Source organism: Mesoplodon densirostris, chromosome 18 (assembly GCF_025265405.1).
Source record: "Mesoplodon densirostris isolate mMesDen1 chromosome 18, mMesDen1 primary haplotype, whole genome shotgun sequence".
NCBI lineage: Eukaryota > Metazoa > Chordata > Mammalia > Artiodactyla > Ziphiidae > Mesoplodon > Mesoplodon densirostris.
In genome coordinates, this window is record NC_082678.1 from 16,521,565 (window position 1) to 16,535,991 (window position 14,427).

A 14,427-nucleotide genomic window follows, 5' to 3' on the forward strand; every position below is an offset into this window, starting at 1 on the left:
CACCACGTTTAATACTTTAATAACCGCTCCCACGCATGCACTCCTGATTCCTTCTTTTCCACATAGCACTTGCCACTTTCTAGCGTGCTAGTTAATTTATTATTTATTGTGTATATTGTTTGTTGTCTGTGTCTGCCCATATAACATAAATTCCCATTGGCTATCTAATTCCCATAAATTAGTCACAGTGTATAGACAAAGGGCAAACCAATTTTCGTATAACAAAAAACCCTTCAGAAAATGAGAATTGCTGAATATCACCAGAGCATGTCCTGTATACTAGGTAGAACATGACTTTCTTCTTCTGTATACATTCAAAAGGTAATTTATTTGCAAAAATGGCTAATTGTAAACCTTTTAACAATCTTCTCATGTAGCCAGCAGAGGGCAGCACAGATTGAATTGACCACATCCAGGAATTTTGACTTTATTTTAAACGGCATTTAAAATTGCAGCAACTGCTTACAGGTGTAGTTCGATATTTATCAACATCAAGTTTAGTATACTTCTTTCTCGTTTGTGAATCGTACTGTTGCTTCTCTGTCCTTGTGGAGGAAGATGTTTCTGTTATCGCGAATATGTCAAATTCATGTTTTCTAAAGCGTACACAACACGTTTCCGAGTGTGATCGTGACGGCAGGTGTGAGTCCTTTGGGGCATCGTTCCATCGTCACCAGGAAATGGGTAATCATTTATTTACCCGGGCTTCTCCTAGGGATGGTGCTGCCCTTACCCACTCTTGGAGGGCTGGGTGCAGGTGCAGATTCCTCAACACGAGGGTCCTCTCTGAGCATCTGGTGATGTGTCGACCCCCTTCTCAAGGAAAAAATGCACAGAAACTCAAAACCACATGTTTTTTCAGTTTTATGGCATTGATAATGGATTTTCTTCACATAGAAAATAAGACCAGATTTTGTGAAGAACTGCACCTTTCTCATTTTTTTCTTGCAAAAGGTAATGACTCTTTTTGGAAAAAATTGAAATTCAGATTGTATACATAAAATAAAGGTTAAAAGGGCATGGTTTGGGCTTTTTTAAAAAAAGTATCTAATTGATTTTTACTTTTGATGATAAAACTGCCAAAAATTCTGCCTCACGAAGTATGTACTGGCAGATGTGATCAGGTGCAAGGTAAGTGCATGTCCAGGAATTTTTCATTTGAATTCTCTGCAACACACACGGTATTTCTTTTGTTCTCAAGTCTTTTTTGTGCAATACTGATTTGATGCTGTTTGTGTCTGTGAGGAAAAACAGCACAAATACATATTTTTCAGGTAATCCAGGAAGTAGAAATAACCTTTAAAAGAGTTTTGCAGTATTTCCAGGCGACTGGATTTCTGTCTGCGGAAGGTTGAGGTCTTGGTCACTTTCCATCCCAGCTTACAGATGCACTTCTGGGGGTTTGAGGACACTCCCATGATTGCATGCTCTAAGCCCCTCTCCTATTGGCAGCTTATCAGGAAAGATCTAAGCTGCAGAGAAGGAGGCCGTCAGGAAGCAAAACAATTTATCTCCAAATCTCAGAAAGACTTCAAGGCACCATGGACCTCTGAGAATAGAGATACGGAGTGAGGCTAGAAACTGGAGGGTGGGTTGGAAGTCATGGCAGGCAGTTAAGACTTCCAGTTCTCTTCCATCTCCTGTAGCAAGGCGATTTCTCTTCCCCCTTGGTAAAACATGAAGATGAGCCTGTAAGGAAACTGAGTGAAAGTCTGTGTACTTACTTATGAGCTCCTTACCCTTTCTCCTCTACCTAGCTTTCCAGATGCTGCTGGCCAGGTTTGTAGCCCACATAGCTCAGGTAGGAGGTTGGAGATCACTTCTTTAGGTCATTGCCCAAGAAAAAAGAACCTACAGAGTCCTACATGTGGGGTATCCACATGTTATTGCTTTATTATTTTACAAAGACACCCACCGCTCAATAGGTCACAGCTACTACACAGCTTTTAATCGGGTTGTCAGTGCCTCTCTCTTAAATGTAAAGAAACAGCCTCTGTTTACTAGACATTTAAGGAAAATCCCCGAACATTAACAACAGAACAAAGCAAACAGAAGAAAAGAAATTAGAGGAAACAGGTCATGGAAGATACGGAAGAAAACCTTATAAACTATATACTTGGGACTTCCCTGGTGGCGCAGTGGTTAAGAATCCACCTGCCAATGCAGGGGACACGGTTTCGAGCCCTGCTCCGGGAAGATCCCACATGCTGCAGGGCAACTAAGCCCGTGCGCTGCAATTACTGAGCCTGTGCTCTAGAGCCTGAGAGCCACAACTACTGAGCCTACGTGCTGCAAATACTGAAGCCTGCGCGCCTAGTGCCCTTGCTCTGCAACGAGAGAAACCACTGCAACGAGAAGCCCGTGCACCGCAACGAAGAGTAGTCCCCGCTCGCCTCAATAGAGAAAGACCGTGTGCAGCAACGAAGACACAACACAGCCAAAAATAAATAAATTAATAAATTGATTTTAAAAAAAAGGAATTGTGTTTAGAAAAAAGAAAGCATAAATATTAAATGATAATTCTGAGTTTTTTTAACACAAAAAAAGGATTATCTCACTAGAGGCAGAATATATCATACTTTCTTCCGTTTAAATTACAGAAGGAATACATGATTACTGTGTTCTGGGGTGGTGGGAAGTGCAGAACATATAAAATACAAAAATAAAAGTCTTTTTTTTTTTTTTTTTTTTTACTGCCTACATCACAAGGTTAAACAGTGTGTGTTTTTCTACAAGTTTTTTTTTTTTTCCAATTAATATGTCTTAGAGATTTTCCTATGTCAGAGCACATAGATCTACCTCAATTTTTTTAAACTGGTACATTCCACAACAAAATCTGTACTATACTTTCATTTTGTACCGATGAAACTTTGTTTCCAGTACTTTGCTCTCACAGGATGTGTGCAGTCAACATTCTTCTACTTCTATCTTTCTGTACCTGCAGAAGAGATTCAGAAACACTGAACTACAGAGTCAACAGGTCTGGGCAGCTAACTTTTTATTTTGAAAATTTTTAGACCTGCAGAAAAATTGCAAAAACATGGAGTTGCCATATGACCTCTACCCAACTTCCCCTAAGGTTACTATCTTACATACCACAGTACAGTTATTAAAACCAGCGAATTAACACCAATACAACACTAATAAGCAATCTGGCAATCCTACTGGAACCTCACCAGTTTTCTCACTAAGGTCCTTTTCTTCTGGTCCAGGATCTAATTCAGAAGACCCCACTGCAATTAGTTCTGACCACGACAGTTCCCAGTCCTGTGTGTCACGACCTTGACACTTCACAGAGGACTTCTCGATTATTTTGTAGAATGTTCCCCAATTTGGATTTGCCTGAAGTTTTCTCCTGATTCAATTGAGGTTGTGCATTTTTGGCAAGAATGAGGTTGTGTTCTTAGTGCATTGTGTCAGGGTCCATGATGGTGATGCATCCTTTTACTAGTGATGTTAACCTTGAACATCTAGTAAAGATGAGTCCACCAGGTTTCTGTAAGTTTCTGTGGCTGTCTGTCCTTTTGTGATTCCTAAGAATCTTGTTGGGAGATGCTCTGGGGTGATGCGGATATCTGTTCCTCGCCATCCTTTCTCACCCCCCAATTTTCGTGTCAATGGCTGGGTGCTTCCTCAAGTTGGCTCCTGTGTCTTTCAACCTGTCCCCATCATTCTCTGAGCACTTCCTCACTTCCTGCCGTCACAAGATTTTCCAGGCAGGCTCATTTTGTATTTTTCCCTACCCAGCCCTGGAATCAACCATTTCCCCAAGGATCACAGTTTCCTTTTAATGGGGAATGGTATTTAGAAACCAAGATCTGGGCATAGGGGCGTACTGTATAAACATTTTAAACTGGGACAGACATTACCAAACTGCCTTCTGAAACTTGGCACCAACTGCTTCCCACCACACACTATGAGAATGTCCCCTTCCCCACAACCCACCGATGCTCTTTAACACTCTGGCAGACTACTGGCTATTGTAATTTATACTGCCCTGTTTATTAGGGTTATTGGCTGTCTGTCTTCTCTGAATTGTTCATATCCTTTGTCCTATTTTGCTACTGTTGTTTGTCTTTTTATTGGTTTGTAGGTACTCTTCATATATTTTGGATAGTAATCCTTTACTTGTAAGTGTTGCAAATATTTTCTCCAACTATACTGCCAGTCTTACCTTTTTCATGAGAGCTTTTGTCATACAAAACAGAATATAAATAATATATTTATGTATTAAGTTCATTCATATGAAGTCAAGTTGGTCAATTGTTTTTTCTTTTATGACTTCTAGGTTTTTGTGACCTGCTTAGGAAGTAATGTTCCTTTGCAATAAAATTAGAAAAAATTCACTTAAAAATGTACATATGTACATATATGTACATATATAGGTATATATAATGTATACTTTTTATATTTACATACTTATATTTGTCATTCTATACTTAAAGAAAACAAAAACCTTCAGATGGATTATAGGTCAAAGTGCATATACATCTATAAGATACACTTTGACCTATAATCCATCTGGAGGTTTTTTGTTTGTTTTTTTAAGTATAGAATGGCAAAGGGAATCTAAATTTTTTCTGAATAGATAGTCAGTTGTCATCACCATTTATTGAAGAGCACATCCTTTCCCTGCTGACCTAAAATACCACATGATCAGTACAAGGTAGTGACTAAAAGCGCAAGCCCAGGAGTCAGCTGCTTGGGTTATAGTCCTGGCTCCACGGCTCACTAGCTATTTGCTTACTCTCTCCATGTCTTTTAGTTTTTTCATCTAGGAAATGGAGAAAATTTTCCCAGTTAGTAGGGTTATTGTAAAAATGCTTAAAACAGTACAGACACCTAGTAGACACAATACATGTTAGCTATTATTATAGACTAAATTTGCATGCACACATTGGTGTGTCTAGCCAATGCTGTCCAAAAAAACATAGTGTGGGCCAAATACGTAATTTAAAATTTTCTAATAGCCACATTAATCAGCTAAAAGATAAATGGTAAAAATAACCTTAATAATATATTTTATTTAACCCAATATATCTAAAACATTATCATTTCAACATATAATCAATATAATAATTAAGATACTTTGCATTTTTTTGGTGCTAAGGTTTCAGAATCCAGGGTGTGTGTTACACTTAGAACATACTTGAAGAACTCAGTAGTGGTTACCACACACGACAGTGCAGGGCTTGACTAGTTCATGACTTGGTTGTATATTCTTGGAACAATATCACATGTGTACCTGCAAGAAAATCACTTAAAAGAACTGAACAGCCACCCATAACTGAAAAAAATCTCTTGACAAACTAGAAAGAGGAGGAGTCTTTTTTTAACATGATAAAAGGTATTTACAACTTACAGTAAATGTTATATTCTGTGGAGGAATGTAGAAAGCTTTTCCTTTAAGATGGCGAAGAAATGAAGGGTGTCCACGCTCAGCAGCTTCACTGGTGCTGTGCTGCAGGGTTTTCTAGCCCAATCTTTCTCAGCCACGGAGCCCCAGGAGAATTGGGCCCGAACGCTCTAGCCAGGGAAACGGGGCAAGAAAAAGGTCACAAGGATTGTAAAGAGGAAATAAAGGAAATGATTATCTCACAGGTGGATTGACTGTGCATATAGAAAAGGTAAAAAAACCTAAAGATAAATTGTTAGAATCATTCACAGAGGTTGACAAGGCTGCTGTTTACAAAGTCAACATATAAAGCACAAATGTATTCCAATATATTAGCAACCGACAGTAATTAAATACCTGGTGATAAATCTATCAACAATGTGAAAAAAAATTGGAAAAAAATTTAATGGAAATGGAATGGAAAAAAAATTCTAAAATTTTACTGAAAGACTTGAAAGAGGACCTAAATTCATGGAGAGAGAAAGTGCACTCAGGACCCAGCACGCTCAGATGTCAGTTTTCCCAGAGGATCTACAGATTCAATGCAGATTTGCCACTGCAAATCACAATCCCAGCAGGTTTTACTTGTCTGTTTTGGGAGTTTCTTCACCGCAACGAAGAGTAGCCCCGCTCGCCACAGCTAGAGAAAGCCCACGTGCAGCAGCGAAGACCCAATGCAGCCAAAAATAAATAAATTTATATATAAAAATAACTATATACTTAAGAGTCTCAGAAATTATATTACTGAAACAATAACAGGATGCTATCAAAAAGGAATATTCAGAGATTAAGAGTGAGTTCTTGCAAATTAAAAATAGCAAAAATAGAACATTCAGTAGAAAGGTTGGAAGATAAAGCAGAGAATCGTCTTAGTTCAGGCTGCTGTAACAAGGTACCACAGGCTGGGTGGCTTAAACAACAAATGTTTATTTCTCACAGTTGTGGAGGCTGAAAGTCTAAGATCTCAGTGCTGGCCTGGTTGGGTTCTTGGTGAGGGCCCTCTTCCTGGTTTATAGAGGGCTGTCTTCTTGCTGTGTCCTCGCATGGCAGAAAGAGAGAGCTAGTTAACTCTCTGGCCTCTTCTTATAAGGGCACTTATCCCATCAAGGTGGCTTCACCCTCATGACCTAATCACCTCCCAGAGGCTCCACCTCCAAACACCATCACATTAGGGTTTCAACTTATGAGTTGGGGTGGGTGGGACACAAACATTCGGGCCATTGAAACAATATTTCCTAGAAAGCAGCTCAAAAAGGAGAGGAAAAGTAGGAGTGAAAAGATAAGAATAGTTAAAGGATTCACAATGGAGGTCCAGTGTCTAACTAATAGAAGAAATTCCAAAAAACAAGAACTGGAAAAAAAAAAAAAAAAAAGGACAGGAATTTATTAACGAGTACAAGACTTCAGACATAGGTTCTATCTGGTGGCTAACATAACGTATGAAATTTCACAATACTGAGTGTAGAGATAAGGTCCTAAAAGCTTCCTGAGAGGGGAAAAAGGTCACATACAAAATACTGGGAATCAGAATGGTACCATCACTACCAGCAATACAGGAAGAGGAAACAGTGAGTGGATGCCTCCACTATGCTGAGGAAACATGACTTCGCTTAGAATGCCACACCCAGCCAGACTGCCAGGTGTGAGAGAAGAGACATGCAAAATTCACAACAACGACGATGAAAACCCACCCCTCCACAGCCTCTCTCTGTTAGTTGTTAGAAAACGTGCTCCATCAAAATGAGCAAGTAATCCAAGAAAGAAAAAAAACGTGGAATCAGAGACTCAGGTCCAGCGGTGGGAAATGTCTGGGGGAGTGCTCAGGGTGGTGCCCCGAACGCGGGCCTCAAGAGCCACAAGACCAGGCTGAGTAGGAGTGTGGAGGTTTCGGGAGGCCATCTCAGAAAACAGACCGCTCGGGTTTGACCGTCTTGACAGTTGCAGAGCTTGGTAGAGAGTTTGGCACGAGCAAACAGAAACAAACAAAGGACACTTAGTCCATTCTGTGGTTATTTTAATCATAGTGCATTATATAGCTGAGTTGTGAGCAAGGTTTATGGGAATACTAAATACTGATTTAACCAGAAATGTTTGTGTAATTATACTGAGTGGGCATGTGTATGTGTGTGTGCACGTGGGAGGGGGGTGGGGGTAAAAGGCGAGTCTTCATCTTCATGGCAGGCAGTTGACGTCTAGAGGTGAAAACTCGAGAACAAGTAGTGTAACTAGTTATTTCAAAACAGGGAGGTGATGAGCAGAAGAAATAGTCGAGAGACCTACGTCTGTGAAGCACGATTCGGGGGTGGGGGGTGGGGAGTTGGGCAGGAAGCCGTGGTTTTCTGTTTTAAGCCTTAGGTACTATTTGCTTTTTATATGATGTGTGCATCTTTTGCTTAGAGAAACAAACCAGGCACGGTGGTGAGAGACGAGCCTGGAGAGGCACAGGGTCCCAGGAAGAGGGTCTTGAAACTGTGGTGATTACGGGGCTGAGACTTGGTGGGCAGATGTCAGACCATTGAATTCTTCAGGGCCGGCTCCTGGGGCCTAGTGGTTTGTGTTGTGCCCTCACAGCTCCACTCTCTATTCTCTCCCTGGTCCTCTGGCCCTGTTGGATTGTGTAGGAGACTGGCAGGCCAGGGGACAGTGAGGTCAAGGTGTCTTCTCCCCACCAGGGAGCTAAGGTCGGCTGAGCCCTCTCTACCTGCGGTCCTGCCAGCAGCCTCCCTACTCCGTTGCCCAGCAGGCCTGGCCTGGGTCAGGGCCGCCCCCTCTCACTGGCCCTGCTGCTGCGTCTCTCCCTGTGGTCTCCCTACACTCCACCCTAACTTTTATAGACAGTCCCTCTCTTCTCTCCAGACTCCCACTCTGAGTGTGTCTCTGTCTCCTTGGGATTATGAGTGACATGGGTATTGTGCCGAGAAAAAGACTTTTCCCAGAATGTTACGTGAATATTCATGGAAGCTTTCTTTCAGGTGACATCCTAATAAACACATCATAAGTTGAAAATGTTGCAGGTCAAAAATGCATTTAATACACCTAAACTGAACATCATAGCTTAGCGCAGCCTACCTTAAAGGTGCTCAGAACACACACAGTTTGTTTTGCCCCCCTGCAGTGGTATAAAATCATCTAACACAGAGGCTATTTTGTAATAAAGTGTTGATTTTCTCATGTAACGGCTTGAATACTGTACTGACACTGAGAAACAGAACAGTTGTCTGGGTCCAGGATGGTTGTAAGTGTATCGGTTGTTCACCCTTGGGATCATGGGCTGACTGGGAGCTGTGCTCACTGCTGCTGCTGCCCAGCATCACAGGAGAGGATTGGACCGCATACTGCTAGCCCGGAAAAGAACAACATTCAAAGTATGGTTTCTACTGAATGCGTGTTGCTTTCACACCATCATAAAGTCGAAAAATCATAAGTCAACCATTGTGGGACTTCCCTGGTTGTCCAGTGGTTAGGGCTCTGTGCTTCCACTGCAGGGGGCATGGGTTTGATCCCTGGTCGGGGAACTAAGATCCTGTATGCTGCGAGGTGCGGCAAAAAAAAAAAAAAAAAGTCAACCATTGTAAGTCGGGGACTGTCTGTATACTTATCTCTTGAGATAAGTATATCTTAAGGATAAATATATCTCATATATTGTATAATATATGTGGTTATACATGTTAACTATGACAGATATGAGAGATATAGAGATATAAAGAGATGTGCATATATAGTTAAATTTTACATGTAAAAGACAGAGAATGAGAATATAATACATAAAACAAAAGTCTGGAAAACTGTAAAGAATATATACTGAAATGTCATCAGTGGTTATCCCTGGGTGACCCCCCCCACCACTACTATAATTAATTTCAATAATAAACATGTGTCATGAGTATAGTAAGAGAAAAGAACAGTTTGGTGCAATATATTAGAACATAGAATGGGGATGAAATTGAACTTGTATTGGGAATAATTCCCTTAGATTTTTTTTTTTTTTGGCCTCTAAAATCTGCCTTCTACGGGCTTCCCTGGTGGCGCAGTGGTTGAGAGTCTGCCTGCCGATGCAGGGGACACGGGTTCGTGCCCTGGTCTGGGAGGATCCCACATGCCGTGGAGCGGCTGGGCCCGTGAGCCATGGCCGCTGAGCCTGCGCGTCCGGAGCCTGTGTTCCGCAACGGGAGAGGCCACAACAGTGAGAGGCCTGTGTACCGCCAAAAAAAAAAAAAAAAATCCACCTTCTGCTTTTATCCTGTGACCTCACAACATACTGTAATGATTATGATCTCTTAGTCATGCTCTTGGGAAATGCGCTGTTATCTCATTGTGAGACAACCAGGGGTTTTTAAGTGATTCCATTCTAAGAAGGTACTTGGGAAGTGAAGAGAGAAACACCAGCTCTGTCTGCTGCTTTGGGTGAATCTGAGACCAGAAGTGCCACTGTTACTCCAACGGCTGGAGTCGCTGGACTCCAGCCTCAGACTGCTTCCAGGGAGTAGGTGGTTAACTTCTAGGAAGCTACTTGAGCTTGACTTCAGGAACTGGGTGGTGGCCTCGAACTGGGAGTGACGCTTCTGTGGCTGGAGGCTGATTGGTCCAGGAGTGCGGCCAGCGAGTTCCCTGTCGGTCCAGGAAGCAGCTCTGAGCTGTCCCGGTGGCTGGACAGCTCACAGGTATTCCTGCCCCACCCTGCCCTGCCTCCCAGGAAGTCTTTGCTCTGAGTTCTCCTTTGAAGAACAAAACCCAGCAACCTTCAGGGCCCTACTGTGACAGAAAAGATGGTCCTTAAAACCAAAGAAGAAGATGGTGAGTCCCAGTCCTGGCTTGGGTATATGGGGTGGGGTTTAAGTAGCTCTTTTGATTGACATGTGAAATTCTGTGACGACAGTTTTACTGCCTCTTGAGAAGGAGTACCAACCGAGAGGCTCTTGCCTGTGTGTGTGTGTGTGTGAGTGTGAGAGAGAGAGAGAGAGAGAGAGAGAGAGAGAGAGAGAGAGAGAGAGAGAGAGAGAGAAACGCAAGCCAGAGAGATTCTGTGTTTTTAAACTGAAGACGTCCCCCAGCCCCCACCCCCACTCTTTACTTTTCATTGAAGATCCCCCTGGGAGCGTCTTGGTGGCATGTGCCCTCCTACTTGGTGATGGTGTCTGATTTCCTGAATCTGAGCAGCAGTCTTAGAAGCTCTGCAAGTTGCGTGTACACCCAGAGTGAGTGTGACACTAAACAGGAAAGATGTTGGAGACCAGGTTGAAAGTATCGGTGAGGTTCAAGGTGAATAATAACCATTTTTATTAAATAAAAATGTAACAAAGAGAATATCCATAGTTATTTGATCTTCCTCTTTTGGTATTAAGTCAAGACTGTTTGAAGCCTCGTCAGGTCTGGGGAACTTCCTTCGTCTTCTCCACACCCACACTATAAACAGTGAAGCTATGAGTAAAAGGGTGACAAATTTTGTGGATTATAAATCCCAAAAGCTTTTGCAGAAGAACTGGCTTAAAGCACCCTAGGTCAGGGCTTTCAAACGTTCTGAGGTTAAGTTTTGTGTGTGGATGTGTGTATGTCTTCTTGTGATGCTTTCATCAGATGGCCATGTTTTAATGCCGTAAGACAAAAAGCAAAATGTATACTGGTTTGTAGCTGGTACTGAATGATATGAATAAGTCAGAAATAAATATTAGGCTGTTTTCAAAATGGATTTTCTGAAAGTGATAATAAACCTTGGGGGTCCTTTGTATGCTTTTCCTTATCTGGTTCACTATAAGGTATATTTTCAAGTTTTACCTCTATGTCAGACAGAGTATCTTGGACCATATTCACAGGATGGTTTGGAAAGCTGTACCGTGTGTGAAAGCCTTTGGGAGAGAGGGCGTTTGGTGTTGATAATGACACTTGGCATGTGAAGAGGGGACGATAATGAGGCAGCTCTAGGTCAGGGCGGAACCGCCCCCATGGGAGGTTTTGTATCTGAAAGGTGAGTCCATGGTAGCCAAGGTCTCTCGTTCAAAAGGGGAGCCTCGTGAAAGTGGAAGAGGCCATTGGCGGATGACAGTGGGTTTGTAGGGGTGCGCCGGCCTGGCCTGGGCAGATGGTGACCACTGCTCACTGAGCCAGTTCTACCCTCTTACTTACTGCTGCTCCTTCTGGGTAGCCTGGCTTCAGACCCACCGAGGGGGTGCTAACAGTCGCTTCAAAGTCAAAATCAAGGGGTCCCATGTCGTCAGCCTCTAGCCATCCTAGAGGCTTTAACATTCAACATAAACTGCTCAGTGTGTGTGCCCTTGATTCAGGGGTGGGAGTAGGGCCAGGGCTTTTAGAGATCAGATTTTAGTGGTAGGATTAGTGTGCAACTTTGCTGTGAAAAGGTCGCCTTCAAGAATGGGTGGTTCTCCATTTCCCTCAACCCGCCTGGGAATGTTTCATCTTGTTGTCTATTTGGGACATTAGGGAGGGCAGTGTTGCTAAGATAGATACCCCTAGGTATTGAGGTGAGATGCAGAAATGGCATCAGGCAGATATGAAAGTGAAGGGAGCAAATGGACTTTCCGGGGCAGGTCCGCAAGCATCCCGGGGAGGGATGGTTAAGTGTCAGCATGTGCTTCTCACGCAGTTGCATTGATTAGATTGTTACCCAAAGAGCTGCCCCACACAGGGGAATGAAGTTTTAAAAAATGTCTCTAAAGGGGCTTCCCGGGTGGTGCAGTGGTTAAGAATCTGCCTGCCAATGCAGGGGACACGGGTTCGAGCCCTGGTCCGGGAAGATCCCACATACCACAGAGCAACTAAGCCTGTGCACCACGACTACTGAGCCTGCACTCTAGAGCCTGCAATCCACAACTACTGAAGCCCGCATGCCTAGAGCCCGTGCTCTGCAGCAAGGGAAGCCACCGCAATAAGAAGCCCGTGCAACAAAACGAAGAGTAGTCCGCACGCAGCAACGAAGACCCAACGTAGCCATAACTAAATAAATAAATTTATTAAAAAAAAAGAAAATGTCTAAAGAAGTCAGATCCTACCTGCTGCACGAGTGTCTAATCCACAGTCCTACAGTTACAGATGTGGCTTTGCCTCTGTCCTTACTTGGTACTCATGCTCATCAGTTTCTACTCCAGTTATGCAGGTGTGTGTGAGTGAGGACTGACCAGTGACAGTTATGCAGGTGCATGCGAGACTTAACCATTGTACTGAACTGAGCACTGTTTTCTTAACTGCCTGGGGCTATTTTTTAGCCGTTTAATCTTACCTTTTGAGTGTTTGGTCCTCCTTGGTTTGCCTTTGAACCTTCTCTTTGGGATGGAATCCCAGCTCCTTGGTGTGTGTGACACGAGTCCTTCACCTGCATAGCCCAGGCTCTCTGCTGGGTGCCCTGGGCCCTGACCCAAGGTGTGCTCACTGTCCCCAGAAACCCAGCTACTCCCTGGCCTCCTCCCCTCACTTGGTATGTGCATCCGCGCTGTCTCTGCTTCTCCATTTGGGGAACTCATTTTTTTAGTGTTTTTTTTTTTTTTTGGTGGTACGCGGGCCTCTCACTGCTATGGCCTCTCCTGTTGCGGAGCACAGGCTCCGGACACGCAGGCTCAGCGGCCATGGCTCACGGGCCCAGCCGCTCCATGGCATGTGGGATCTTCCCGGACCGGGGCACGAACCCGTGTCCCCTGCATCGGCAGGCAGACTCTCAACCACTGCGCCACCCGGGAAGCCCTGGGGAACTCATTTGTTCTCAACTCCTGGCTCAGAGGCTTGACTGCTCTGAAGCCGCTTGGTCCCTGGTGTCGTCTGAGCCCTGGGGCAAGCGTGGCCGCCGTGGCAGCATGAGCTCCCACCACAGGCCCACACACCTACCCCTCTGGCCTCTCCCTTCTGTGCAGGGCATGGGCTGGAGCTCTTTAAATCCCAGCTCTGAGCACAGGCTGGGCATATGCAGATGCACAGTAAACGCTGAGCTGACCTGGCGTTTATTACTCCCGTGAGAGAAAATAAAGAGCTGAGGGCTCAGCCAGTGAGTTTGAATTGGGCTTGGTCTGTTTGTGGATTATTTATACTCATTGAGTCTTACCTCTAAACTGGAGTTAACAGTGCATAGTTCACTGTCAGGAAATGCACAGAGTTCATAGTCAGACTTTGCTGTCAAGTTCAAATAAAAATGGAAATGAAAAAAGATTTTAAGCCATGGATACTATGTGAATATAGGATAGTGTTATTTATAGGAAAATTCGCTGAATAGAATGGAATTAAATAGAGTGCCTCTCCCTTAGGACATTGGATTTTCAGGTTGTGTCTAGAATACTCTCTCTGATGGTAACTTACCCCTCATCCCGTCCTCTAAATGCGTTCCTTGTCATGGTGCCAGCCTCATGTTGGGCAGGTTGCTGAGGTCGAGGCGAGTATTAAACAGAAAAGCAGAGGTGCTGTAAGTGAACATCTGTAGATACTCGTCACTCCCTTCCTTAGGGGTTGAATTTGTATTTTGCGAAATCAAAAATGGTTACATCTTTATTTTTAAGCTAGAGCGCTTGGCACTGTACAAAGCACACATCTCAGCAGACCCGCATCACCATCTGCTGGGACCAGTTTTGAAGGGGACTCGCTCTGGTCTGGATTTCATAGGCGCTAGCCTGGATTTCATAGGCTGTCTGTGGACCGCACCAGCGTGAGTGCCCGCAGCATTGAGCAGAGGGTCAGTACTGCCCTTTTTTCTTGATGAAAGACATGAACAGAAACGGGGCTCGGGTTCTGCTCTGAAAAGAGCGGACCTTTATCCATCGTCTGAGGCTTTCTGCAGCCTCCCAAGTTCTCTTTGGTACGGGACATAAATGCATAGGGCTGGCTGCCAGTGGTCAGGACCCAGCGTCCAGGAGGCAGGTGGGGTGTGGAGGGCAGCAGGTGGAGTTGTCTGAGGAGCCAGCATTGTGGAAAGGAGAGGCAGGGAGTGTGGGTCTTGGAAGGACACAGGTCTGGGGCCTTAGGAGCCCCCAGCCTGCCGATGGGCAGTGGAGACGAGGACAAGGCAGGTGCGGTAGATCTGGACAGGAGGCGTCAGGACC

The 14,427-nt window shown here is 44.0% G+C and overlaps 1 protein-coding gene across 2 annotated transcripts in view; it reads left to right on the top strand.

Annotated features, from left to right (window-relative positions):
* The window catches only part of CYTH1 (cytohesin 1), an 80,930-nt gene that overhangs the window by 25,439 nt on the left and 41,064 nt on the right, over positions 1-14,427 (top strand). Inside the window, exon 1 of one of the 2 annotated variants that reach the window (XM_060081304.1) lies at positions 10,005-10,189. The exons of the other annotated variant lie outside the window; for it this stretch is intronic. Within the exon in view, the coding sequence (XP_059937287.1) occupies positions 10,162-10,189 (28 nt within the window). The 5' untranslated portion in view covers positions 10,005-10,161. Of the gene's footprint in view, positions 1-10,004; positions 10,190-14,427 lie in introns of those variants that run through there. 2 annotated transcript variants of the gene reach the window in all.